This window comes from Remersonia thermophila, chromosome 3 (assembly GCF_042764415.1).
Source record: "Remersonia thermophila strain ATCC 22073 chromosome 3, whole genome shotgun sequence".
Taxonomy (NCBI): Eukaryota; Fungi; Ascomycota; class Sordariomycetes; order Sordariales; family Chaetomiaceae; genus Remersonia; species Remersonia thermophila.
This window is the reverse complement of record NC_092219.1, coordinates 1,999,033-2,023,713: the sequence shown is the minus strand read 5'-3', so window position 1 is coordinate 2,023,713 and position 24,681 is coordinate 1,999,033. Positions and strand designations below refer to the sequence as shown.

At 61.7% G+C, this 24,681-nt stretch overlaps 5 protein-coding genes across 5 annotated transcripts; 4 read left to right on the top strand and 1 right to left on the bottom strand.

The window, feature by feature from the left end:
* Positions 1 to 5,111: 5,111 nt before the first annotated feature.
* Positions 5,112 to 6,857, top strand: VTJ83DRAFT_3379 (uncharacterized protein; the record flags this gene model as incomplete). Its single annotated transcript, XM_071009750.1, has 4 exons — positions 5,112 to 5,377; positions 5,439 to 5,705; positions 5,761 to 6,758; positions 6,853 to 6,857. The coding sequence occupies 4 exons, from the start codon at positions 5,112 to 5,114 to the stop codon at positions 6,855 to 6,857; spliced, it is 1,536 nt and encodes a 511-aa protein (XP_070867257.1).
* A 1,256-nt stretch (positions 6,858 to 8,113) lies between these two features.
* VTJ83DRAFT_3378 (uncharacterized protein) lies at positions 8,114 to 12,289 on the bottom strand (the record flags this gene model as incomplete). Its single annotated transcript, XM_071009749.1, has 3 exons — positions 8,114 to 11,455; positions 11,524 to 11,951; positions 12,049 to 12,289. The coding sequence occupies 3 exons, from the start codon at positions 12,287 to 12,289 to the stop codon at positions 8,114 to 8,116; spliced, it is 4,011 nt and encodes a 1,336-aa protein (XP_070867256.1).
* A 945-nt stretch (positions 12,290 to 13,234) lies between these two features.
* On the top strand, positions 13,235 to 15,632 carry VTJ83DRAFT_3377 (uncharacterized protein; the record flags this gene model as incomplete). The annotated part of the gene is made up of 3 exons (XM_071009748.1): positions 13,235 to 13,337; positions 13,419 to 13,586; positions 13,648 to 15,632. 3 exons carry the CDS (start codon positions 13,235 to 13,237, stop codon positions 15,630 to 15,632), a joined length of 2,256 nt encoding a protein of 751 aa, XP_070867255.1.
* A 2,600-nt stretch (positions 15,633 to 18,232) lies between these two features.
* On the top strand, positions 18,233 to 19,155 carry VTJ83DRAFT_3376 (uncharacterized protein; the record flags this gene model as incomplete). Its single annotated transcript, XM_071009747.1, has 3 exons — positions 18,233 to 18,431; positions 18,519 to 19,068; positions 19,134 to 19,155. 3 exons carry the CDS (start codon positions 18,233 to 18,235, stop codon positions 19,153 to 19,155), a joined length of 771 nt encoding a protein of 256 aa, XP_070867254.1.
* A 1,093-nt stretch (positions 19,156 to 20,248) lies between these two features.
* Positions 20,249 to 23,673, top strand: VTJ83DRAFT_3375 (uncharacterized protein; the record flags this gene model as incomplete). Its single annotated transcript, XM_071009746.1, has 3 exons — positions 20,249 to 20,808; positions 20,887 to 21,777; positions 21,846 to 23,673. 3 exons carry the CDS (start codon positions 20,249 to 20,251, stop codon positions 23,671 to 23,673), a joined length of 3,279 nt encoding a protein of 1,092 aa, XP_070867253.1.
* Positions 23,674 to 24,681: the final 1,008 nt, after the last annotated feature.

The window sequence follows — 24,681 nt, the reverse complement described above, 5'->3', positions numbered from 1 at the left end:
CCCGTCATGTCTATTGGTAGAGTTGACTTCCCGTGCTTTATTTAGTGTCCGCCGTTCTCTTTTCCAATCAAAACCTTGGCACCGGTTGACTGGATACGATTCCCATCAACTAACTACACTACGGCACGTTGACCCTTCGATTCACAATCAACTAAGATCCAACAGCCGACCACACCGAACTTTCTCCAGTCATTTCCGAAAGCCCGGCGCATCAACAAACATGTTTGAAGTCGACTGGGCCGAGCCCGAGTGTGAGAGCGTCGGTCAGAGGAAGGAGAGAAAGAAGCTTGAGAAAGAATTGAGGCAGAAGGACAACCACTCGACCCACAGCGGCCAGAAAACTGCTGCATCTTCTAGGGCTTCAACATCAACAGACCGTAAACCCTTTAAGCTTTTCGAAACGCTCAGAAGAAAGAAGTCCACCATACTGCCTATCGGCAACAAGAGGCCAGAATCCTCGATAGTCAAGGGTAAGAAGGTGTCCGTAAGAGACATTTTCATGACCTCGGACGTGCAGCCCCAAACTCGAGCTGCAGATACAATAGCGATCTTGCCTCCCGCCGATGTTCCAGCGGTTTTGAAAGATGAATCTTCACAACCTCTGGCATCTGCCCCAAGCAAGAGCACGATTGATGCATCAGAGCTCAGTAGCTTTGGGACTACTGATCGGTTCTCGAAAGGTTTGTTGATGCCCAGGTGGCCACCTTCAAGAAGATCGTGGCGGCTGATTAAGCTTCTAGAATCGATAACGTCAAGATCAACTCATCTGACCATTCCCGCTCTGCGCTCCTCGCATGTAGCATACACCCCTGCCCCGGCATCACCCGCAGGTGTACCTACAAATCATGGCAATGGAGGTAACCCACAGACCACCTCGATGAGTGAGGCCCGATTGACTCCGCACGCTGTCTACATCCGACGTGAAGACGGCACCTTCGTTCCCACCGACATGGTTGTTGGGCCGATTTTTCCGGAGCGTTCAGCCACATCCGATCCTGCGACATTGCGGCCTCCGAGTTCCAACTACTCCCAGAGCGACGACGAGTCCGCATCAGAGCTCATCAGGTCCTGGTTCAACGCGCTACATAGCACTGACCAGCGAAGACGGCATCCGGGTTCACTCGGTGCACCTCGAAGGGACGTTTCCCTCGTACCTCCACGCACTTACTCTGTCCCAACGACATCAACCAAAGTCCCCGCTACACCCACCCGCCGCCCATCGCAGCAGCCCCCCATACCCCCGCGGAGTCCGAGGAGGCTAAAGCTGCGGGCTGACAACCCGGACGACTGGAAGACACCGGAAGAATGGGCCCGCCTGACTGAGATGCGTAACCAAGCCGTGGACTTGGTTGGCAGCAACGCTGGCAGGGGGGACGAAAGGGGTAGCAACGACCGGGCCATCACTGACTCCGGCGACCTCAGCCAGTACAACAGTGTCCGGCGGGTAGGATACCAAGACAATTCTGCGAGAAACCGTCCTGGCTTCTCGACAGGAGAATCTGGTGAGAACTTTGGTGGGGGGAGGAAGGACGAGGTGGGCCCTGATGTCGTCTACCCGGAGACATGGATTTGATGATCTGTTGACCTTGACTCGGAAAAGGGGATTGGTTTGTTCAAGCGCTTGATCACATTCCAACCGAAAGGCACATATATGAGCGGAAGGAGGATGGCTGAAAAAGGCCGTGGAGGAGATGGAGATCTTGATGGCAGTTGGTCGGATAGCAGCTGGTACATTTGCTACATAACGAGAACTAAGGTGACCGGCGAGTTCGTCAGGTTTCTTTTGTTTGGTACCCGCAAGACAGAGGAATTGGTGTCCTGATTTTACTAGTTCAACGAACTGAGACAGGGCCTGCGCGAGAATGGAATTGCATCTTCTGTGGGCGAGTCTCTCCAATAGAAGGAAGGAGGCGCCCTTGAGCACAAGAAAGGAAGTCCACGAACTCCCAAGGCAGAAACCCCCCCCCCCCCCCCTCTATTTTCATTCCAATTCATTTCTCCTCTACCTTCACCACCACAAATACAACTACAAAGCCGTAAAATCCCTGAACCCAACCGCGCGTTATACCTTCTCTGCTGGCTAGGAAGCCCACTCAGGCAGGTTTGGCAGCTCTTCCGACGTGACAAGTCCTTGCTAACTTGACTGTCAACGATTGAATCAGGTTCATCACGATGACCACCACGTTCGAGAATCTCGCTTCCACCGCGCCGGGAGGTGGCCAGCCTCAGCCGTCAAACACGGAGCTTCGAAAGTGTACGGGGTGCAAGAAGACGTTTCCGTTGACCGAGTTCGTCCCCAAGCGCTCGAGCACCAACGGCTTGACCAAGAACTGTTCCTACTGCCGCAATGCTGCCGCTGCCTCGGTGTGTACACCCGGCTTCGTTTTTCTTTTTTTTTTTCTATTCATCGATGACCGTCGGCCTAACGCCTCAACGTTTAGAGATCGCGATCCAACGCGGCAACGAAGGCGATGAGGGACGCCGCTTCTGGGACGGAGGCTGCCAATTAGGCAAGAGCAAGGTTATTGTCGATACCGGGGACTAGGGATCTGACGGGTTGCCTTGTCTTCAAGTGATCGCCGTGTGGGGAGAATTCTAGGTCTGGTGGTTTTCTCGGTCGAAACCAGATAAGACGGGGTGGGGAGAGAGAAGTCGCTTGACCCCGGTGGTGAGGAGAGGCGTGGAGGATTGTGTCATTTTCTCCGGAAGAGAAACACAGTGTGTTATTGATATCTGGCTGTGCGCGATTGACCTATGCGGTGTTGTTGAGACCAGAGACCAAGAGCCCGACGCTGTCGGCCAACCATGGGATGCAGCTGGTGGGCCCTCGTTCTGGGCTCCCGGATCAAGCTCCGCCAAGCCCCGGAGCGATGCGGAGGAGGTGGGTCTTGGCCGGACAAGGTGGGGCCATTCCGGGGGATGGGGCAGGAAGCCGAACGTTTGATGCAGCACCAAAGACCTACTAGTAGAATGGATGGCAACTTGTGTGGAGGAGGCTGCTTCAACGTGTGGCGTCGGGGATCTTAAGTTTCTATGGACAGAAATGACTGCTCTTCCAGATCAGCTTCGCGACGCGTAATGTCCGGGTCGTGGACGAAGCAAAAGACTTAGATTACGTGCCGATTTGGGCTACCAAAAGAGCCAGGAGACGATGACAAAAAGAAATCTGCGATGTTTCCGGTCTGCATATAGATGGAGTCTTTCTCCAGCGATGGGCGAAATCGATCATTGTTCCTCGTCTCCTATGTGTGGCGGATGTGGTGTGGCTTGCCTCATCGAGTGGTGTTGTCATCTCCCAGATTGCAAACGCTGGGGCTTTGTAACGGTCGCACAGGTGTGGATGAATGTGACCAGGATCATGCCGGCGAGGGCCCAAAAAAGCCGTTCGGGTGGGTTTGGAGCCATCATGGAGGACCGCGGAGATACGAACCAGACGGTTGCCCAGCCGTCCTGAGGTGGCCGGCGTTTCCCACCCATCTAGATGGAGTCTTGAGAAAGGCTCCAATGGATTCCAGGAATAGGCGTTTTGTTTCGCGTCTCAGCCTCGTTTTTCTTCAGGGGTGACAAACATTGAAACGGCCGAGTCGAGATAGGTGCCCCCTTTCAGCATCAGATCGGAACGGGCAGACCTGGTGAAGTGCCTTAACCAAGCCTCCTCGCTCGGGGTTCAAAGACCGTGCGTCTGAATGTTCCGAACCGCGAAAAGGCACAGCACATGGATCTCCAGGACTGCCTCTATTGATAACTCCGGCTCAATCTGAGTCTGTTGGTCCTCGATGCCGAGCTGAGCTGTTCGTGGGACACCTCATTTGGAAGTCATGCGCTTGTCGGTCTTGTATGTGGGAGGGTTTCATCGTTCTCGCCTCAGCAGGATGAAGCATTGAGCGGTTTCTTCACTCACACCCCGAGCCATGTCAGCCTCCGTCATAGGCACGATAACTGATAAGGATACCTGGGGAAAGGTGGAGAAAAAAAACGGAAAAGCGGCTGGTGCATGACTCCACGTGGTGCCGGATCCCCGGACAGGGTTCCATCTTGGGGGAAGGCGTCGACCTACACGAACCTCCTGGATCTTCTCTCGACAGCGCCAAATGACCCAGAAATCAATAGCCTCGCAAACCCTTAGGGGACCGGGCTGGAGTCGAGCTTGGAGCTGACGGGGACCGCCCTGAAAAAAACACCTCAGCTCGCCGTGGTCGGTTTTCCAGCGGCCCCCTCGAATGCACACACATACTCACACGCACACGCTCTTCCAACGCGCAGCTGTGCCGAACACACCGCTAGCCAAGGCGTGCATCTCCAAGACGAAGGCAATACGCAACTCCCCACAAGATGAACCGTATTCCAGGTGCTTGATCGGAATGCCTTTTGTCGGATACCTTGTTCGCTGTGTTGTCACCCTGCCTGCCCCTGATGGAACAACCTCTCGGTGGCCGCATAAGGCCCACCCCATGGATTCCGCGAGTTCATGAACGACGGACCCTGCAAAACAAACGGAGCAGCAGCGGTTTACTGATGACGATGCCCGTTTTCGATCCCGACCGCCCGCATGCCTGGAACATGGGCAAAGATTCTCTGGTTGGATGCGTGCCCCGATGGCGAAAACCCCCCCCCCCCCCCCGCGCACTAGGGATCCAAGCCCTTTCGAGTACGCAGATCCTGCCCATGAGTAGACGGATGACGCTGTCTTCCAAGGTTTGTACCCTGGGAGGAACAAAACCTTTGGATCCTCTCTACCTTACCATTTGTCATTCCCACGCCTATTCATAGCCAACATCACCTCCAAGAGACTATGCCCGCCGGGGCGGCATCGCCTGGGTCCAAACCCAGAGCGCTGGACGAAACGTCCGCAGTCTAAAGTCGATTTTCGCACACCTGTTGTCCCTGGGGCGCTTCGTAGGTTCGTTTATAAATCAGGGCACCGAGCGATTGCCAATTCCGCCACTGCCTGCTGGAGCGACCCGTCAGCTTGCATGCCCATCTTGATGGGCTTCCCCCATCCTGCGGCGTGATACGGGAAGAGGTAGGCCCTCGATCGCCCACGCGAGGATTGCCCGCACCCCGTTCGTCCCTTCGATCTCTCCGCGTCTTGCGACGCCCCCGACGACACGATGGACGCAGGCGCGAGCTTCGACGACCCTCGCCTTGCCACCTTTAGCATCCTCGAGCGAGCATGCTCCGTCCTCTCCATGATAGGGTCGGTGTTCGTCATCACCACCTTCTCTTACTCCGACCTCTTCCACAAGCCCATCAACCGGCTGGTCTTTTACGCCACCATCGGCAACTTGATGGCCAATGTGGGCACCCTCATGTCCACCGCCTTCACCCATGCCCCCAACTCGCCAGGGTGTCAGGCCCAGGCCTTTCTCCTCCAGATGTATGGCTTCCCGACGCTAGGAATCTCGTTGCCGCCGGCTCTGCTGACCCTCCCATCCCAGGTTCACGTACGCCAACGCGCTTTGGATGCTGTCCATGGCCATGAACGTGTACCTCACCTTCTACTTCAGCTTCGATGCCCGGCGGCTGCGCAAGATGGAGATCCCCTACCTGCTGTGCTGCTACGGCATCCCCTTCACCATCGCCCTCACCTTGGTGTTTATCGAAACGCCCGAGAGAGGGCGCATGTACGGCAGCGCCAAGCTGTGGTGTTGGATCACCCCCCAGTGGGACTACTTTCGTGTCGCCCTCTTTTACGGGCCCATCTGGTGAGCCGAGAAGACGCCCGCAGGGAGGGCTACGCAGAGCTGCTGACAGATCCAGGGTCGTCATCTTGATCACCTTCGCCATCTACATCCGCGCGGGCCGCGAGATATATAATAAGCACAAGCAGATGAAGAAGTTCAGGTTCAGCACCAGCTCCCTTGGGTCTGAGCACTCTCCCGGCGGCGTCGACGACCCATTTAGCTCGGTCAAGACCACCGAGGTCCACATCACCTCGGAGATGGCGGACGGGAGCAAGCCGATCGATCTGATCTCCCCCAAGGGCAGCAGCACCACCGCCATCGGCGGCGGAAACGCTGAGCACCATCCATTGCAGACGATGACCCTTCCCCAGAAGCCGCCTCCAACGGCCTACTCGGTCGCGGTCTCGTCCCACAACGGCCACAAGCACTCCCGCCATGCATCCCGCGAAGACACCATCGGGGCCGTCACCACAAGCGGCCTCCCCCCCACCGCCAACATCACCACCACCACCACCGACGCCACCACTACCAACCAACTTAGCCAGGCAGCAACCCCTCCCGAACATGGCCTGGCTCCCACGCCCACCTACACCACCGTCGGATCCTCCACCCTCCGCGACAGCCGGACCAACCTCGCCCCCGACGCCTCCCGGCGCAACAACAGCGTCGCCACCACCACCGGCACCGCAGGCCACCAGACCCTCACCTCCCACACGTGCACATACGCCTCGCGGGCGAGCTCCAACCCCCGGCGGCGCGCCGCCTACCAGGCCTCCAAGGCGATCTGGTCCTACACCAAGTGCGCCCTCCTCTTCTTCACGGCGCTCTGCGTGACGTGGATCCCGTCGAGCGCGAACCGCGTCTGCAGCCTGGCGCACGGCGGGCGCTTCTTGCCGGCGCTCGAGTACGTCGCCGCCATCGTGCTGCCCCTGCAGGGCTTCTGGAACGCCATCATCTACGTCACCACCTCGTGGGGCGCGTGCAAGATCCTGTGGGAGGACCTGAGCGAGAAGGCGAGGCGGGCTTGGTGGCGGTTGGGGGGGATGGTGGGGGGAGGAAGAGGAGGAGGAAGAGGTGCGCGGGGATGGGCAACGACGACGACATCGAGGAGGAGCATGTTTCTGGGCAGCAGCAGCAGCAGCAGCAGAAAAAACAGCATGATTATCAGCTTGATCGGTATCAGATGTCGGGCGGTGCAGGAAACGGAGCCGGGGGGATGCATGGTGGGGGTGGGTTCGGAGAAGGGCTAGGGCAGGACAGGCGGGCGGCGACGCTTTCACGGCAAGGGTATGATGAGTACGGGTATGAGTCTGCCGTGGACGAGGGAGGCCGAGGGGGCAGCGCGGAGATGGGAATGGGCATGGAAAGTAGAACGGGGATGGGCACACCAGACGGCTCGGAAAGCATGACAGAGCTGGCGGCCAGTCCCAGTCGTCACAGCAGCAGCAGCAGTCGGCCGGGGCTGAGGGAGAAGGGAGAGAGTCTTGATGATGCGTCGGCGAGGGGTTGAGGGATGAAGGGGGGAGAGAGACAGAGCTTGCTTCGGATACACGTCGAGGTTTCAAAAGAACCTCGGCGCCTTGATACAATCTCGCTTTAGCTTTCCTCTTTGGGGATCGAAGAAGGCGACCGCGTGTGTGAAGCATACTTTCCTCGCGCCTTGGTGTGCGCTGGAGCTCGTCCGGATGGGTCTTCTCCCGACGGCGATGGGAGGAGACCACGAGCCGTTCCCATGTCCCCGCGTGCGATTTCAACAAAGTCTAGGCCATGAACAGCATCGATGCCAACCCACGAGGTACGCATTAGTATGCACAATGCACTGGTGTGGTGGTGTGGCTGATCAGCAAAAGAGAGTACATGAATGTATTCATGTCCAAAAGAAACCAAAAGGGGATCGAAACGGAGACGGGGAAGGAAAACAAAGGGAAAAAAAAAAAAACATACAGCACCCGGCATTCGCTGGTCGTCACCGACCCAACTACTACTCGGGCCCTCACAAGCTTAACTAGGGGAGAGCGGACGGGATCCCGTGCTTTCTTGTGGGTATGGCCGTATGTGCTAGCCATCTCCGAACGACCCGCTTTTGAAGAGCCATCTCCAGTGGCTAGTGGCTGCTGTCACTCTATCGTTGAAGAGATTGGCGGGCATGGTGTGTGTGTTATGGGCGGGTGTTTGGGAGGGGGATGGCACGGTCGTCGGCGGCATACAAACGAGGCCGGGAATGAACCGAACCATCCGGCGTGTTGCCTCGAAGCGGACGCGGACTCGCGTCAAAAAACCACACCGAACACCCAGAGGAACCCTGCGTTTGTATTAGACAAAGTACCCCAACCCGATCCAACCAACCCTTGTAATGCCCCTTCAAAAAAAAAAAAAACAACAGCAATCCAACCACCTAGGCAGATGCACAACCCTCCCTGCCACCCACTCTAGTCCTCTACCACACCTCCCTTGTCCTCCACCTTCACAACCCACTCGAACCCCACCCTCAAGTTCTCCGCCCCCGCCAACGCCCTCTCGACCGCCGCCTCCCTCCCCTCCGCCGTCAACCTCCTCAAGGCCGCCACCAGGAACTCCGCGACCGTCTCCACCCCCCACTCCTCGGGCAGCAGCTCCAGCACCTCCCCCAGGTCGAACCACGCGCCGAACCTCGCCAGCAAGCAGCCCGCTTGCTCGGCCCGGGTCTCGGCGTCGTCGAGCGCCAGGAGCTGTCCGAGGAGCAGCCGGAAGAGCTCGCGTTGCTCGTCCCAGGTGGGCGGCGCCGTGTCGGCGTCGCGGGAGCGCGGGGCGGGGCGGGGGAGGCCGTGGTCAAAGGTCCCGGCCCCGGCCGGGGTGAGGGCGGCGGCGCCGCGGAGGCAGTACGAGACGGCTGTGTCGTAGTCGGCGAGGCGGTGGACGAGGAGGTACAGGGCGGCCGAGTGATGGCGGGCGCGGGAGGCGAGGATGATGGATTCGGGGACGAGGAGGGTTTGGCTGTAGGCGATTTCTTGTTGGTCTCGTTGATCGTGGACGCCGTCCAGGGGAGCGGAGACGCCGCCGGCGGGAGGGTGCTGGCCTGGCTCTGCGGCTTGTTGACGCCTCTCCCTGGCCCGCCACTCATCGAGGCGGTCCGCGCGAACCAGGGCCCATTTCTTGTCTATCGGGTAGGCTTGCCTCTCGCGCGAGGCTTTCTCCGGAAGCTGATGCCAACCGCGCTTCGCCATCAGAGCCTCGAACATTTCCTCGACCTTGCCGTCGCTGTCGGGCCTGGCGAGGAAAAATCCCGGGGGACCATCCGGCGAGCCGTGGATGCGCGCGCGGATGGCATCGACGTCGTAGTCGTGCCCGCCACCGAGGAGCTGGAGCAGGCGCAGGCGGCTCTGCCAGGCCTCGTCGTTGGGCGGGGCGTTGTCGGCCAGGAAGCGCAGGTACGTGGGCTTGGGCGGCTGGAGGGCGCGGTACGCCTCGTACGAGGCCGCCACGGTGTCGCGGGAGGCGGGCGAGCGGTGCAGATCGGCGAGGACCACGTCAAGGTAGTATGCGATGAGCTCGTTGACGTAGGTGGTGTTGCCCTTGCCGAACACGAGGTGCTCCAGGTAGTACCTGACGGCGTCGGGCGCCTCCTCGCGGAGAAGAGCGACGATTTGGGCATGCTCGAACTTGGTCGCCTTGCCCTTCTCGTCCGTGAAGACCTGGACGCCGAGCCTCGGGTTCCGGCTGGCGAGCCACAGGCCGTACTCCTGCACGAGAGCGCGGTTGCCGATGTTGGAGAGGTAGCTGCGCACCCGCTGCTCGCCGTCGCCGAGCTCGCCGCCGCGGTCTTCCTCGCCCTCGATGATGCGCCTCCACGTGGCGAGCACGTCGGCGGCCATCTTGCGGTGCTGGTAGAGGCGGCTGAGCACAAACAAGCGATGGTAGGATTCGAGCAGGTCCACAGCGCGGTCGAAGCAGTCGACGCCGTGGTCGACGAGGTCGTACAGCTCCTTCCGTACCGACCCGGGCTTGCCCGTCTGGCCGACCGGCGTGCTCTGGTCCAGCTCCAGGAGCACCAGCAGCAAGGAGGCGTCGACGGTTCGGAACACCTCGTCCGGGATGCTGCCGAACCCTTTCTTTCTCCGCCAGGCCGTGAGGAACCGCCGCAGAAACTGGAGAACGCCGGGGGGCAGCGAGCGGATGGGAGGGACCACGCCGTCCGTTTCGGCCGACATGCGGCGCTCCACGAGCTTCTTGATGCCTCCGTAAATCCAGATGCCTCTTCGGCTGACCACAATCTCGTTCCGGAGCGCGGGGATGAGCGAGAGAACGACCCTCGCATCCAGGTCCCCGCCGACCAGGGTTTCTTCCATCGCCCTCGTCTCCGCGTCGGTGAAGGGCGGCTCGGGAGAGCTCAAGAAATCCGTCAGCAGCAGGACGCTGGCTTTCTGCTTGACGTAGCCAAGCGTCATGAACTCGAGCTCCGTCATGGGCTCCCGGTCCTTGATGGAATCGAGGAGCGCGAAGAGCTGCCGGCGGGTCTCCAGGCCCTGTGCTTGCTGGCTCGCGGCGGCGGCCTCCAAGGCCGAGTCGAGCTGCGTGAGCAGCGGGCTCCGGACCGCCCACCAGATGTTGTTGCCAGCCCAGACAGCCAGGCGCGACGTCGTCTTTGCCAGGCGCCGCACGAAGCCCTCCCCCTCTTGGTTTCTTGTGGCTTCCCAGCCCGGAGGAAGCTGCTCGTCCTCCGAGTCAAACAAGGCCTGCTCCTGGGAGAGGCGCTGCAGCGAGAGGGCGGTCCGCGAGTCGTGGCTCTTCATGGACAGGGTGGTTGGCGTCTCCGAGGGTCCCTGGAAAGGCGTGAAGCGCCGTTGGCACAGCCGCTCGACGACGTCCTCGAAGAGCACCTCCTCGCTCTGCAGCAAGGGGCGGATCCCGATGGGGCCGCGCGCCGCCGGCGAATCCGAGCCGTCGGGCCCGATTTCGAGCCACCACTTCTCCGGCTCTCCGTCGCCTCCGTTCGCGTCCAGCCGCTGGATCTCCAGGCCGTGATGGAGGCCGTCGTCCAGCTCCTTGGTCATGGAGGCCAGGACGTAGCCCTCTTCGCCAGCGCCCATGGACGGAAGCGGGGACGACAGGTCGGCCGCGCCGCCGTCCACGGCGATCTCTCGCGGGTACTTGTCGAACTCGAGCGTCGGACGCGTAGGGTCGCCATCCAGGTTCACAAACATGCCGATGCCCGGGTCGAGGGGCCCGGTTCCCGTGACGATCAGGAACTCGTCTGCCGTCGGGGAAAGGATGTGGGGCTTCAAAAAGACGGAGCCCGGCTTCGGGGATGGCGTCGCGCGTCTTGGAGGCGTCGCGGTCCGTTGCGGAGGGGCGTCGGCGGGCTGGTCGCCCCTGGGCGGGGCAGGCAGGGGCTTATCTACCGGGCCAGGGCTGCGCGACGGCGGCGGCGGCGGCGGCGGAGCATCCGACGACTGGAACACGGAATCCTCGCCATCCTCGGGCGGCCTGTCGTTCCTGCGCATTCCCGAGATGAAGTCGCCCAGGCTCGTGCTCCTCGAATGGCCCTGGACGTTCAGGTGAGGCCGCGACGAGGCAGACGAGGCGCTTCGCGCGAGCCCGCCATCCGGGGCTCCGGCGATGGTTTGGGCCTGGCCAAAGGTGCCATCGGGCTCCGTGTTGTCCAGGGAAGAGATGTTCATGAGGGGGATCTTGAGCTGGCGGTCGACGTCCAGCAGAGCGTAGCTCCTGGCGTCGGCGACGCAGGCGATCGAGTCCCTGCGGACGGTGAGGGTGCTCCCGGCATAGTCGATTTTCTGGAAGCAGGGTCAGCCATGCGCGTGTCAGGGCGGGGAGGCCGGCTCCCGAGCCGCGGCGGCCTTACCCTGAGAGACCGGACGTCGTCGCCGATCCTGACCACCTGGATCCTGCGGTTCAGCGACAGCAGGATGGTGACGCCCGGGGCTCTATCGCCGGGCCCGCCGGGGCCATCGTGGCCCTCGTTCAGGTCGACGCCGCCGATCCAGTTGCAGTTTTTGACTTGGATGTCGAAGACGGGGCTCAGCTCGGGGAGCGAGTAGAAGGTGACGGTCCAGTTGCACAGCACGCAGGCCTTGTTGACGCGCGGCAGCAGGAGGATCTGCTGCACGCCGGGGCGCGAGCCGTTGAAGCCGCCGGTCGGTTCCGTGTATTTTGGGGAGAAGCGGCGGGCGAGGATGAAGGAGGCGGGGGCGTGGGGCTCGCTCGGGTCGGGTGGGATGCGGAAGAAATGAAGGAGCTCGGAGGCGCTGGTTCCTATGTAGAGGTTCCCGTCTGGAGGAGGGCAGTGATGGCGTCAGCTTGGCTGGGCTTGTTGTGCCCCGTCACGGCGTTCGCGGCTCGAGGCCAGGCTTCTTTTCCTCCCACCTACCGCAGTAGTCGACGCAGTTGATCTTGATGTCACCGTTTTCGCCGTCGGCGGCCAGGGGGACATCCTGCAGAAGGGGGCGCAGAGCGTAGGGGCGAGCAGCGAGGAGCGCGGCAGGGCTCTGTCTCGGTGGTGATGGTGGTGGTGGTGGTAGTGGTGGTGGTGGTGGTGGTGATGATGATGATGCTATTGTCGCTGGGTCTGGCGCGGGCCGGCCCTGCTTCCTCGGAGGGTCGGATGCCATGGCGCATCCCGACCCATGGTCGTCGATGAGGCCGTAACTTGTCGTGTTTGAACGGCGGCGTGTCTTGGTCAAGGCTGGGGTGTTCGGAGGACGAGGGGTGGCCGCGTCATGGCGACATGGTGACGCCGAGATGGGTGGGTTCGGTGGGTGGTAGGTAGGTTGCAGCTGTGTGGTTCAATGTTGACGGGAGTTAGGGAACTCGGGTTCCATGGTTGGTTGGTTGGTTGGTTACCTGGTAGTGGGTGGGACGGGTCCATTCAGCCCAGGCTTGCAGCAGCCGAGTGCAGCACGTGGGGGAGCTAGGTAACTACTACCTATGGTAGCTACCTACTGCGTAGATAGTAACTCCCTAGGTAGGTACCTGGACCTACGTACCTGCTGCTCTGGGAGGTACATACCTAGGTACCTGAAGTACACCTTACCTACCTGAGGGACCGGACCTTCCAGGTCAACTAACTACCTCACTACCTTAGGTAGGTAGGTACCTACCAGGACCCTCTCCCGCTCCAGCCCGTCCCTCCCTCTCCCTCCCTCCCGTCTCCCTGCCCGCCCAGGGCCTCCACCGGGGACCGGGAACCCCCCCCCCCCCCCGCCGGCCCCAACACCCCTGCAGTCTTGGCGCGGTTCCCAGGCTCCGGGCCACCTTTTGCATGACTTGACTGCTTTCAGGGTTGAGGTCAAGTCCGGCATCCACGGCATCATCCCTCCCAACATCCAACATCCCAAACATCCCAAACACCCAACCTCCAACCTCCAATCTTCCACCTCCATCCGACAAGCAGCTCTCGGGTTGGCATCCGTCCATCTTCGCATCGTCGCCTCGCCTCCGCATCCATCACGTCCTCAACGTCCCCCTCCCCCCGCCATCCCGAGTGAATGCTAAACACCCGCCAAGTCCCCTAGCATCCTCCCCTCCGCGGACTGCACGAGAAGAGGGCGCCCGAGATGGCGGACAGAAGCAGCTCAGACGCGACCGGCGCAGTGCCGCCAACCGAGTCGCAGCCCACCACCGTCAACAAGTTCCAGAGCGCCATCTCGCAATGGAGGAGTACGTGGCCCCACGGCTCGGCTGCATTGGCATCTCGACTCCGCTGACACGAGCTCCCCTTTCCTCTCCCCTCGGGATAAGGTCTTGACTTCACCACCCTCATCTCCAACCTCGACAACACCGCCTCCGAGATCGTCGCCTTCCAACGAGACTCGACCGTGCAGAGGAAGGACCTGGCTCAAAAGACAAAGGACTTCCGCAAGCTGGACGATGCGAGCAAGCTGGCCGAGATCAAGGGCCTGCTGAAGGGTACGACGACCCACGAGAAGGAGGGCCCTGCGCCAGGCCGCGGCTAACGTTGGACACACAGCCTACCAGGCCTTCATCGACCTGCTCACCAACCACTCCAAGTCGGTCAACTCGACCTTCCTGCACGCCTACACGTCGCTGTCCGAGGCCCCGGATCCGTACCCCCTGCTCGAGGCGTCGGTCGACTCGATGCTCGTCGCCGAAGACACCCTGCCCAAGCTCGGCCAGGAGAACCAGCACCTTCAGGAGACCGTGACCCGCCTGACCGGCCAGCTCGAGGAGACGGAGTCGCGGTTGCAGACCGAGCGCGACGCCCGCAAGACGCTCGAGGACACCCTCGAAAGCCGCGTCAAGGAGGTGGAGGCGTCGTGGACCGCCGTCGTCGCCGAGAAGCAGGACAACTGGGCCGCCAAGGAGAAGGCCCTCGAGGACAAGGTCGAGAACCAGGACCGCCTGCTCAACGAGCTCAAGGCGAGCTACGAGGTGAACCAGCGCCTGGGCAAGACGGGCGACGCCGACGACGAGCGCGGCCACGTCACCACCGCCGAGCTCGACATGGCGCACTCGGACCTGGAGCGGACGAGCGCCCGCCTGGCCGAGGTCGAGGCCCGCAACGAGCAGCTGCGGCTCGAGCTGGCCCAGGCCAAGTCCCAGGTGCCGGCCCACGCCCCGGCGAGCCTCGAGGACGACCCGAGCTACATGCGCATGCGGTCCGAGAACTCGTCGCTGATCCGCAAGCTCGACGCCGCCAGGGTGGAGAAGGAAGGCCTGAAAAGGGACCTGGACGCCAAGCTCCGCGGCCTGGAGAGGGAGGCCGCCCTGCTCCGGGACGAGCGCGACAGCCTCAAGGCCAAGGTGCAAAGGTGGAGCGACTACGACGAGATCAAGCAGGAGCTCGAGGTGCTCAAGAGCATCGAGTTTGCGACGGGCGACGACGACGACAACGCGCGAGACGCCGGGGACGACGGGCCGAACGGCGGCGCCAAGGGCGACAAGCTCGAGCAGCTGCTCCTGGCGCGCAACAAGAAGCTGAGCGACGAGCTCACCATCCTGCGCGTGTCGCACCAGGACCTGCAGAGCCGCCTGCAGAGCCTGCAGGAGGAGCTGTCGCGGACCAACGCCGAGCTCGAAAAGTCGCAGGCCCTCAACGAGAAGCTCGAGAACGAGCTCTCGACCATTCAGACCGAGGCGACCAACGCCTTCCCGTCGGGCGCCTCGGTCGCCTACAGCCGCTACGCGCCCTCGGCCGCCCCGGGCCGCAAGGGCGGGCGCGCCTCGCCCACCTCGTCCATCATCAGCGGCCTCAACCCGCGCGATCTGCCCGACGACCGGCCGGCGGCCGGCGGCGGAGCCAGCTCGGGCATCCTGCACATGATCACGGCCCAGCGCGACCGCTTCAAGAAGCGCATCACCCAGCTCGAGCAGGAGCTCTCGGAAACCCACCGCACCGTCTCGCAGCTGCGCCAGGAGATCGCCGCCCTGCAGCGCGACAACCTCAACCTCTACGAAAAGACGCGCTACGTGTCCACCTACAACCGCGGCGGCCCGGGAGCCGGCGCCGCGTCCTCGTCGTCCGGGGCGGCCACGGCCTACGCGGCCGCCACCGCCAACCCCAACCCCTCCTCGGTGAACCTGGGCCCGGCGAGCCCGGGCCTGCCCGCCAAGGCCTCGCCGCCCATCCTCGGCGGCCTCGACCGCTACCGCAAGGCCTACGAGTCCAACCTGGCCCCCTTTGCCGCCTTCCGCGGCCGCGAGTCGGCCCGCGCCTGGCGCCGCATGAGCCTTCCCGAGCGCGCCGTCGTCGGGGCCGCGCGGCACATCCTGTCGTCGAGGCTGGGGAGGAACCTGTTTGCGCTCTACATGCTGGGCTTGCACGTGCTCGTCTTCTCCATGATGTTTGGCGGCGGCGGGGGCGCCGGCGGGGGCGCCGGCGAGGGGCACACGAGCCTGGCTGGGGGCAGCACGTCGTTCGAGGGGCGGGAGGAGGGAGGGCAGGAGGCGGGGGCGGGGCGGCCATTCCGGCGCATTTGGAAGGGGGCGGGTTGAATTAAGGAGGAGGGGGGGGGGACCCGAGAAAAGAGGGATGAGGTATGCCTACCGGATACCTAACCTAGGCATAGACGGACATGCTGCAGGGGTGCTGGGTACCTTGGGTAGATATCTGTACGCCATGTTACATGCCGCCCGGCTGGCCTTGGGCTGCCTTGCGTGGTTTGCAACGGTGCTGGTTGCTTAAGGGGGGAAGGGATAGGATGCCGTGCTGCGCGACGGGAGAGATCTCGGCCTCGTGGCGTCTTGTAATCTATTCTTGTACCAATGGGGCATCGCGGATACATTTCTCGTCATGGTGGGAAACAAAAAGAGAAGAAAGAAGAGGAGAAAAAACCCCGGGCAGAGGGTGGGTATACACGGCCCGAGTGCTTTGTCCCTCTCTCTTTCTTTGTTTCTACATGTACGGCCGGCCGTGTCTCGGCGGGCGGCTGTGGATGGATGAATGGATACATGGATGGATAGAGGGGTGGTGTCGATGGCGGCGTTTTCTCTGGCTTTTCTTGGTGCGGAGCAACCGTCCGCGGAACCCAGGGCGGTTAGAATTGGCTGCAAGTGTGGCAAGGATGCTTGCTCCCCTTGGGCCAAGTTACGGGGGAGAGAGGAGATTGCGTATAATAGTATATCCTGGAGAACTGGATCCTAGAGAGCGGCATAGGGGATCTCTGACGTCCATGCCACTTCATGTACCGCGTAGTGGACGTCCAAAGCCTCAAGCTTGCGACGACTAGTTCCTATAGTACGTAGTATACTATACACGTAGACACCTGCCCGGGTATAATTGCCTTTACCCATGTCCCACGTCCCATGCCCCATGTCCACGTCCCCTGTCCCGCTCGCCAGGCGCCTACGCAGTATGTACGTCACCACGCCACCCACCCGGCGGGCCGCTTTGGGCGGCCAGCGTCTAGGCAAGCACATCATAGAACGGGTCTTGCTTTCGTCGGTTCAACTTGCGATGGGTATTGGATGGACCCTGGCTTGGTGGAGGCTACCACATGGGAGATGAAAGGGGAGCGGGGTGCCGGGGGGGAGGGGGGGGGGGGGGTTTGCCGGGGCACCTCGGCGGGAAGCAACGGAGAGCTTGACAGGCAAGACGGGAAGGGCGCTCAGCAGGTCGCCAAGAGAAGCCAAGCGTGGACGAGGGTTTGCTTGTGCGCGGCTATCGTCAAGGTTTGGGACCTTGGGCTGGTTGACATGTCGCGGCCATCGCGGCATGGTTTCTGTTCACCGTCGTAGCGCGGAAGGGAACCCCAACCCGCGCCCCCGTCCCCGGGATGAAGAGCCCCCAAACGCACTTTCATAGACATAGGTACTAAGGTATAGGAAGAGATGCCTTCTCCCATCCTTCGCGCGGGACCCCCCCCAATCCCCGAAAAAAGAACGGATGTCAACGGTTCCGCTGACCGGCAGGTTCCTTTGGGCTCCCGCCATGGCACCAGCTGTACGGCACGGTCGGTCGGGAAATTGCGTGCAGAGAGACGGAGCGAGAGCCCGAGGGAGAGAGAGAGAGAGGTTTCGATCGATCTGCCAAGTTGATCTTGGGAGTCTGGTCTTGGGGACTTCTGGAAAGTCGGCAAGGGATGGGGGAAGATGCGCAGGGTGGGTCGCGTTGCAACGTCAACGGCGGCTAACCACCCAACGAGACGCGACCCAACGAAGCGGGCAAAAATAGCGCCGGCCAATCACGGGGGGCTGTCGCATGTGGGCTAATTTTGTCGTCGCCGAGAGGGGAAATTAGCCCAACGTTTTGTACTTACATACGATGTGCTAGTACTGTGTAGGTAGCTAGTTCCCTAGAGCAAGATTCAAACAGGAAGAGGAAGCTCGAAGCATGAAATCAGCAGCCCAATGAATGCATCAACCGCGGCCTTGTATGCTTACCACCCATGACCCAAGCCATCTATCTACAATTCATTCCTCTTCGTCAAGGTGGACTCGGGCTTGAGAAGGTTGATGCCCACTTACACAGCAGTCGATCGACCTTGACGGATTGGTAACTACCTACTGCGTAGGTAGGATCGGCGTCTGAGTGGCTGCGTGGTGGGGACGGCCCCGCATCAATCCCTGCCGGTTTGGGCGCTCGCAAGCGCCGTTCATCCAGCCCGGGGTCTGGGTCTCTCCAACGACAGGGACGCGTCCGGCGCCTGTCCGGGTCGCTAAGCGAGCGGGTAGGTAGCGTTACCTATTGATCGCGGACGGGAGGGAGGGAGGGTGCTACCATACTGCAGCTCTGCCAGCCCGGTGGGTGGTAAGCCCTGGCCGGGCATGTGCGGTTGCACGCCGTCCCTCTTAGACACGGCGATCCGGGCATGCTGGCGTGTTTGTTGCCGTGGGTGTATAATAGACGCCCGTCCGGCCTTGCTTCAAGTCCCTACGGTACCTCCTCATCCCCAACCCGCCAACCTAGGTGCTCTGACCTGTTTCTACCTACCGAGCCTACCGACCGACCAACCGACCCTCCTTCGGTGGACGTTCTTGGTATCTCTTCTTCTTTGGGCGCTGCTTTTTGTGGTTTCCTTTCTCTAGTTTCGACCCAGCTCCAGGACCCGGTCTTGTGATATTGGTTGGCCATCTCTTCCTCTTACACACGCACAATGCGCGCCACATTCTTCCTCACGTCGGCCCTCGCCGCCTCCGTCTCGGCGGCTCCCGCCTTTCCCAACTTCGTTCCCAACGTGGCCGACAACGTTCGCGCTCTTGCCAACTACTTCAACCTCCTCGCCTCCAAGACCCAAGCAGGCCGTTTCACCTCACCACCGGTCTGCGATCTCAACCGTGTCTCCCTGCCAGCCGGTATGTTTGTTCTTTTTTCTTTTCTTTTCTTTCATCTCTTTCCCAAGCTCGTTCGCTAAACAACAACCTCCTTTCCTTTTTTCCCAGCCGCCTCCAAGCTCCCCTCCCCCTCCCCCGGGCTCAAGCTCAAGCACATCGCCATCGGCCGCGGCACGCAAAACTACACGTGCGACCCCTCGGCGCCCTCGGAGGCGCCCTCGGCCTTCGGCGCCGTCGCCACCCTCTTCGACGCCAGCTGCCTCGTGGCCACGCAGCCCGACGTGGCCGCCGCCCTGGGCCGCGCCGCCCTCTACTTTGCCCTGGCCCAGAGCGAGGCCGAGGGGCGCCTGGTGCCCGCGGCGACGGTGGCGGCGGCGGCGCGGAGCGGCCTGCACTACTTTTCGGACCCGACGACGCCGTTCTTCGGGGTGGGTCGGGTCGGAGACTTTTTCGGCAAGAAGGACGCGGCGGCGCCGGCGCCGGCGGGCGCGTTCAAGGGCCTGCAGGGCGAGGGCGCCGTGCCGTGGCTCAAGCTGGTGGCCAAGCAGCCCGGCGCCGGCTCGCTGCAGGAGGTGTACCGCGTCGAGACGGTCGGCGGGAGCGCCCCGGCGACGTGCGAGGGGATGCCCGAGAGCTTTACCGTCGAGTATGCCACGCAGTAAGTCTATCCGTTTCTCATCTGCCCATCTGGCCGGGCGCTTTGGCTAACGTTGGGCGGTGCAGATACTGGTTCTACGGGAAATAAATAAGAAAATGATAAGAAAAAAGAAGACTAGGAAGGAGGTGCAGACATGGGTTGGGTCTGGTAATGTGCGTGAACGGGTGTGTACTATGGGGATATTGGCTTGCATGGTTTGGGCGTTTGTGGTCACTGGGATACCTGGAATGGGATTTCTTGTCTTGTTCTCTTCATTCAGCATTCACTTCCATAGTCAGCCGGCCGCCTTGCCTTTACATTTGGTTGCTTCTTGGCTTACTGCGCTCAGATAGGTTGGATGGAAGCTAGGTGAGCTTGGCTCTCTTTTTGAAAAAACATATCCACCTCAACAATGATGTAAATACGCCTCCCATTTGCTGGATTGCTGTCTCCTCTCTGACGGGCTGCTGGCTTTTGCCAGTTGTAAAGTACGCCGGTAGGTAGGTAGCGCTGAATATGTCATCCTCCCGTCTCTTCCAATGGCCCTGAAGAACCATGTCGACTGAGGTGGCAGAAGCGTGGCACACCGATTCCAGGGATGCCCTGAGGTGCAGGTGGGTTATCTCCCACGTCGCGCTTGCACCGTCGGTGATGGTTAACTACACAGTACCGAACAGGCGGTCCAGTGCAGGCCCCGGTCCAGTGGCTGCCCCCCCCCCTCCCGCTGCAGGGCCACCAGGGGGGCCACCAAAGCATGGTGACATCACACGACAGCTACACACGCCGAACCTGGAAGCTTGGGCCACGCCAACGCCGCGTACCGGGTCTCTCCCGTCTCCACCTTTTGGTCTCGCCCGGCGAACCAAGCCTCCCTCACCGAGGCCTTTCAGTCTGGCGTTGGAGTGTAAACCACCCCACGACCACCTGCGACCTCCACATTCGGTGTGCACCCTGCACACTGGTCTCGCGGTCGCTTCTTCATTTCTTTTTCCCTTTCGAGTCATTTCGCTGTTCCTCTTTTCCACCGGGCTGGTTCTCTTTTGGGGAGGACAACACGGGATCGAGGGGAAACGCTCGGGCGGTCTGAGTGACCGCGTCACTCACTCACCACCGCCACCGTGGTCACCACCACCACCACCACCACCACCACCACCAAGTTTTTTTTTTTTTTTTCTTCTTCTTCCTTACACAAGTCCCGACAATGGCCAACCCCTTCTCCTTTCGTCCGGGCCAGGTCACCTTCTGGACCACCCTCGTCTACCTCGCCCTGCTCATCCCCCTCGTCATCATCAACGAGCAGACGCCCCCCGCCCCGTCCGGCGATGGCTCCGTCGACGGCGTCAACCTCACCCAGGCATGGCTCGACCTGACCACGCTCACCAGGGCGTATCACCCGTACAACAGCCACGAGAATGACCGCGTCCGGGAGTTTCTGCTCGAAAGGATCCGGCAGATCTTGGACGAGGGCGGCGTGGATTGGGCCATGAACGAGACGCCGGGCCGCGGCCAGGCAAAGAGCGGGGATAAGAGCGGGGATGCGAGCGTGGTCGTGTTTGACGACATGACGTCCAACTCGACGTTTTTGATGGCTTCGGGCGTGGTCCCGGACCCCAACGTGCCGCAGGTGGCCGCGTATTTCGAGGGAACCAACATCCTGGTGTACATACGGGGAAAGGAAGATGAGAAGGCGAGATGGTGGGAGACCCGCGGAGGAGGAGGGAGCGGTAAGGGCTTGGTGATGGTGAATGCGCACTATGATTCGTATGTTTTTTTTTTTTTTTTTTCATGCTCCTTTTCACCCCCTCGTCCAGGATCCCGAGCTGACGGGACATTTGACAGGGTCTCGACCGGCTACGGCGCCACCGACGACGGCATGGGCGTCGTCACCTGCCTCGAGCTGATCCGCTACTTTTCCCACCCCTCCCGCCAGCCCGAGCGGGGCATCGTCGTCGTCCTCAACAACGCCGAGGAGGACTACCTCTACGGTGCCCGCGCCCTGGGCCAGCACCCGCTCAACCGGCACGTGCGCACCTTTCTCAACCTCGAGGGCGCCGGCGCCGGCGGCCGCGCCGTGCTCTTCCGGACGTCGGACCGCGAGGTCACCGCGGCCTACTCGCGCCGGGTCCCGCGCCCGTTCGGCTCCGTGCTCGCCTCGGACGCCTTCGGCATGGGCTTCATCCGGAGCGCCACCGACTACTCGGTGCTTCACGACGTCTACGGCCAGCGGGGGCTCGACCTCGCCTTCTTCCAGCCCCGCGCCCGCTACCACACCAACCAGGACGACGCGCGGCACACCTCGCGCGGCAGCCTCTGGCACATGCTGTCGGCGGCCATCCCGACGACCGAGGGGCTCGCGAGCGGCTACGGGCAAGCCGAGCCCCCGAGCCGCGGGGTCTGGTTCGACCTCTTCGGCAGCGCCTTTGTGCTGTTCGGCCTGCACAGCCTGTTCGCTTGGTCCTTGGCCGTGCTCATCGCGAGCCCGCTGGTTCTGCTGCTCGTCAGCTACCTGTTGGTCCGCGCCGACAAGTACTATCTGTTCAGCGGGACCGTCGAGGTGGGTGGTGGTGGTGACGGCAACGAGCCCGCGGCGACCAAGGTGCCCGTCGGCGGTTGGAAGGGCTTCTTCCGCTTCCCGCTGGCCCTATCGGTCGCTGGCTCGTTGACGTTTGGCGCGGCCTTCTTGCTGAGGAAGGTGAACCCGTTTGTGATTTACGGGAACCGGTACACGGTGTAAGCCTTTTTTTTTTTTCTTTCTCCCCCCCTCCATCGTTCCCAAGGAAACCAGCTAACGTGATCAGCCTGACCATGATGTTCTCCCTCTTCTTCTTCACCTTTTGGGCCACCATGCGAGGCGCCAACTTTGCCCGGCCCAGCGCCCTGCACAGGATCTACGCCCAAATCTGGCTGTTCATCCTCGGCTGGGCGATCCTCGTCGTCGTCACCGTCGGCGAGGACCGGCTGGGCATCGGCGCCGGCTACGCGTTTGTCTTTATGGAATCGGCCGTCTTCCTCTCGCTCTTGATCGCGCTCTGCGAGCTCTTTGCGCTTCCCAAGAAGACGTCGTGGGCAGCCAGGACGCTCCTCCAGGAGCAGGAGGAGAACGAGCCGGCTCGCGGCCGCTCGCTGGGGCCCGCTTCGCCGCTGGCACCGACGCCGGCCGGGCTCGGGCTGACCACGGAGGAGACCACGCCGCCGGGGACGCGGCATTCCAACAACTCGGCGCCGTCTCACACCAACCGCTCCTCCCGCCACTTCGATGACGGCGACGCCCTCGACCCCCCGTCCGAGCGGACCCCCCTCATCGGCAGCACCGACCACCACCACCACCGCACCACCTTCGCGACGACCTACCGCCGCTCCGTCGCCTCCGCCGTCAGCGCCGTTACCGCCGCCTCCTTGTCGAAGGACAGCGCCGGGGCCGCAGCGCCCTTCGAGCACGAGCAGCCCTGGTCCGGGCACCTCCCCTCCTGGACCTGGCTTCCGCAGTTCCTCCTCCTCGGCCCCATCACCATCATGCTCCTCGCCCCGCTCCTGCTGTTCCTCGTCGACTCGACCCACCAGACCGCCGCCGACGGCAGCTCCGCCCTGTTTCCCTACCTGGTCGCCGCCGCGGGCGCCATCCTGGTGCTCCTCCCGCTAACACCCTTCGTGCACCGCGTGACGCACCACCTGCCGCTGCTCTTGCTGGCCGTATTCGCGGGGACGCTGGTGTGGAACCTGGCCGCGTTCCCGTTCGGGGAGACGGCGCGCTACAAGGTGTTTTTCGCCCAGCAGCTCGACCTCGACTCGCCGGGGGCCAACCGCGTGTGCTACGACGGCGTCGAGGAGTACCTGCGGCCCGTCATCGCCGCGCTGCCGTCGGCCGCGGGCAGGGAGCTGGCGTGCGGGACCCAGGGCGCGAGGCAGGGGCTCGTGAGGTGCTGCTTCGACGGCGAAGGGCTGGCGCCGCAGCTCGCCCGCTCGTCGGCGCCTTGGCGCGCGTCCGCCGAGGATGCCGCCGCCCCGGAACCCAGCCCGCCGCCACCGCAGCGCCAGCAGAGCTGGGACGACCTGCAGGGCCTGATCGCCATCAACATCACCCGCTTCAGGGGCGCCGCGGCGGCCATCGAGATCCGCGCCAACAACACCAAGGCCTGCCTCGTCAACTTCGACGCTGCCGACGACGAGCCCTTCTCGGTCCGGTCGCTGCGCGTCCGCGGCAGCTCCGGGTGGGACGAGCGCTTCGGCAAGTTCCCCGACCGGGGGGGCCTCAAGCAGCTGCGCCTGTGGCATCGCGAGTGGGATGAGCCGTGGGTCGTGGAGGTGGGGTGGGTGGCCAAGACGTCTGCTTCTGCTTCTTCATCCCCCTCCCCCTCTCTTCCTTGGATGTCCGAGGACGAAGGCGTGAATCGGGAAGGCCAGGCTGCTGCTGCTGCTGCTGCTGCTGCTGCCGCGGTTGCTGGAAGGCTCAAGGGCTCGGTCGTCTGCATGTGGAGCGACGCCAACGAGCCCGGGACGATCCCCGCGCTGGACGAGGCGCTGCGGTTTGTGCCGGCGTGGGCGGCCGTGACAAAATCCGGCGTGGGGCTTGTGGAGGCGAGGAAGAGGTTCGAGATCCCCGTCCTTGATGACGTTGCTTCGGCCTGAGTGCCATGGCTGCCGGCCGGTCTTGGTTTGCTTGCTGTTTGTTTCCTTTGGTCTTTCTTGTTCTTCCTCCTCTCCTTTGCTTGTGGACACGGAATGATTGAGCAGCTGAGCGCGCCAGCTTTTGTGTTGCCTATTGCCGGTTCGAGTCTGGCTTGTTGGTGTGTGAACGGCTTCAGAAGGGGGAACAGGCGTGGATGGATTGGATTGCGTTGTACAGAACCTAGGCAAGGAAGGGCATATCACCGATGGAGTAACGCCGGATGTTGTCAATTTGAGACGACGCTGAATACACCAACAAATCTGGAGAGGAAGTTTTCAAAAGCAGGACAAGCAGGGAATCCAAGACCCTCAACAGTGCAGAAAACATGACCCCTGCCGCTTCATCAATGAGCTTAACGCTGGTAGGAGTATGGGCCCGGCAACCTCAAGACATCCAAATCACCTCTAAAGACCGCATATGCTCGCCTAAGCACTCGTACGAAAGAAACAAGCAAAGTCAAAAATCTCTAATGGGGTCCTGCAACTTCACTTCTCCGTCGCATTCACGCAAATTACGGGGGATGTGACGTCCAACTTCAAAAGAGGCTACCGGCCACAACTTTTCCCACAAGGTGATATTACTTCCTCCGCCGTTCAGTTTTCCTCCCTTCCCTGCCTGAAATCAGCACATCAAGCAGATACGAGAAAAAAACCAGAAACAAGCCACTAAACGCCGCCCAATGCAATCCACAAAAAAAACATTAACAAGTTTCCCTGTGTTTTCCTCGGCCGGACCCATATGCCAAAGGCCTCCCACACAAGTCCAAACTAAACCAATCCTTTCCAAAAAGCCAAAAACCAAAAAAAAGCCCTAAAACACAGTCGCCATGCAGTTGGGTATCGTGATCATCCAGTGATGTATATATCTGAAAAAGGAGCGAATTCTATGCTGGCCGTCGATGCCTTCGTAATACAATGCTGTGGTGTCGTCAAAGGAGTGTATGTCCGTCTATGGGTCCGAAGGAGTGT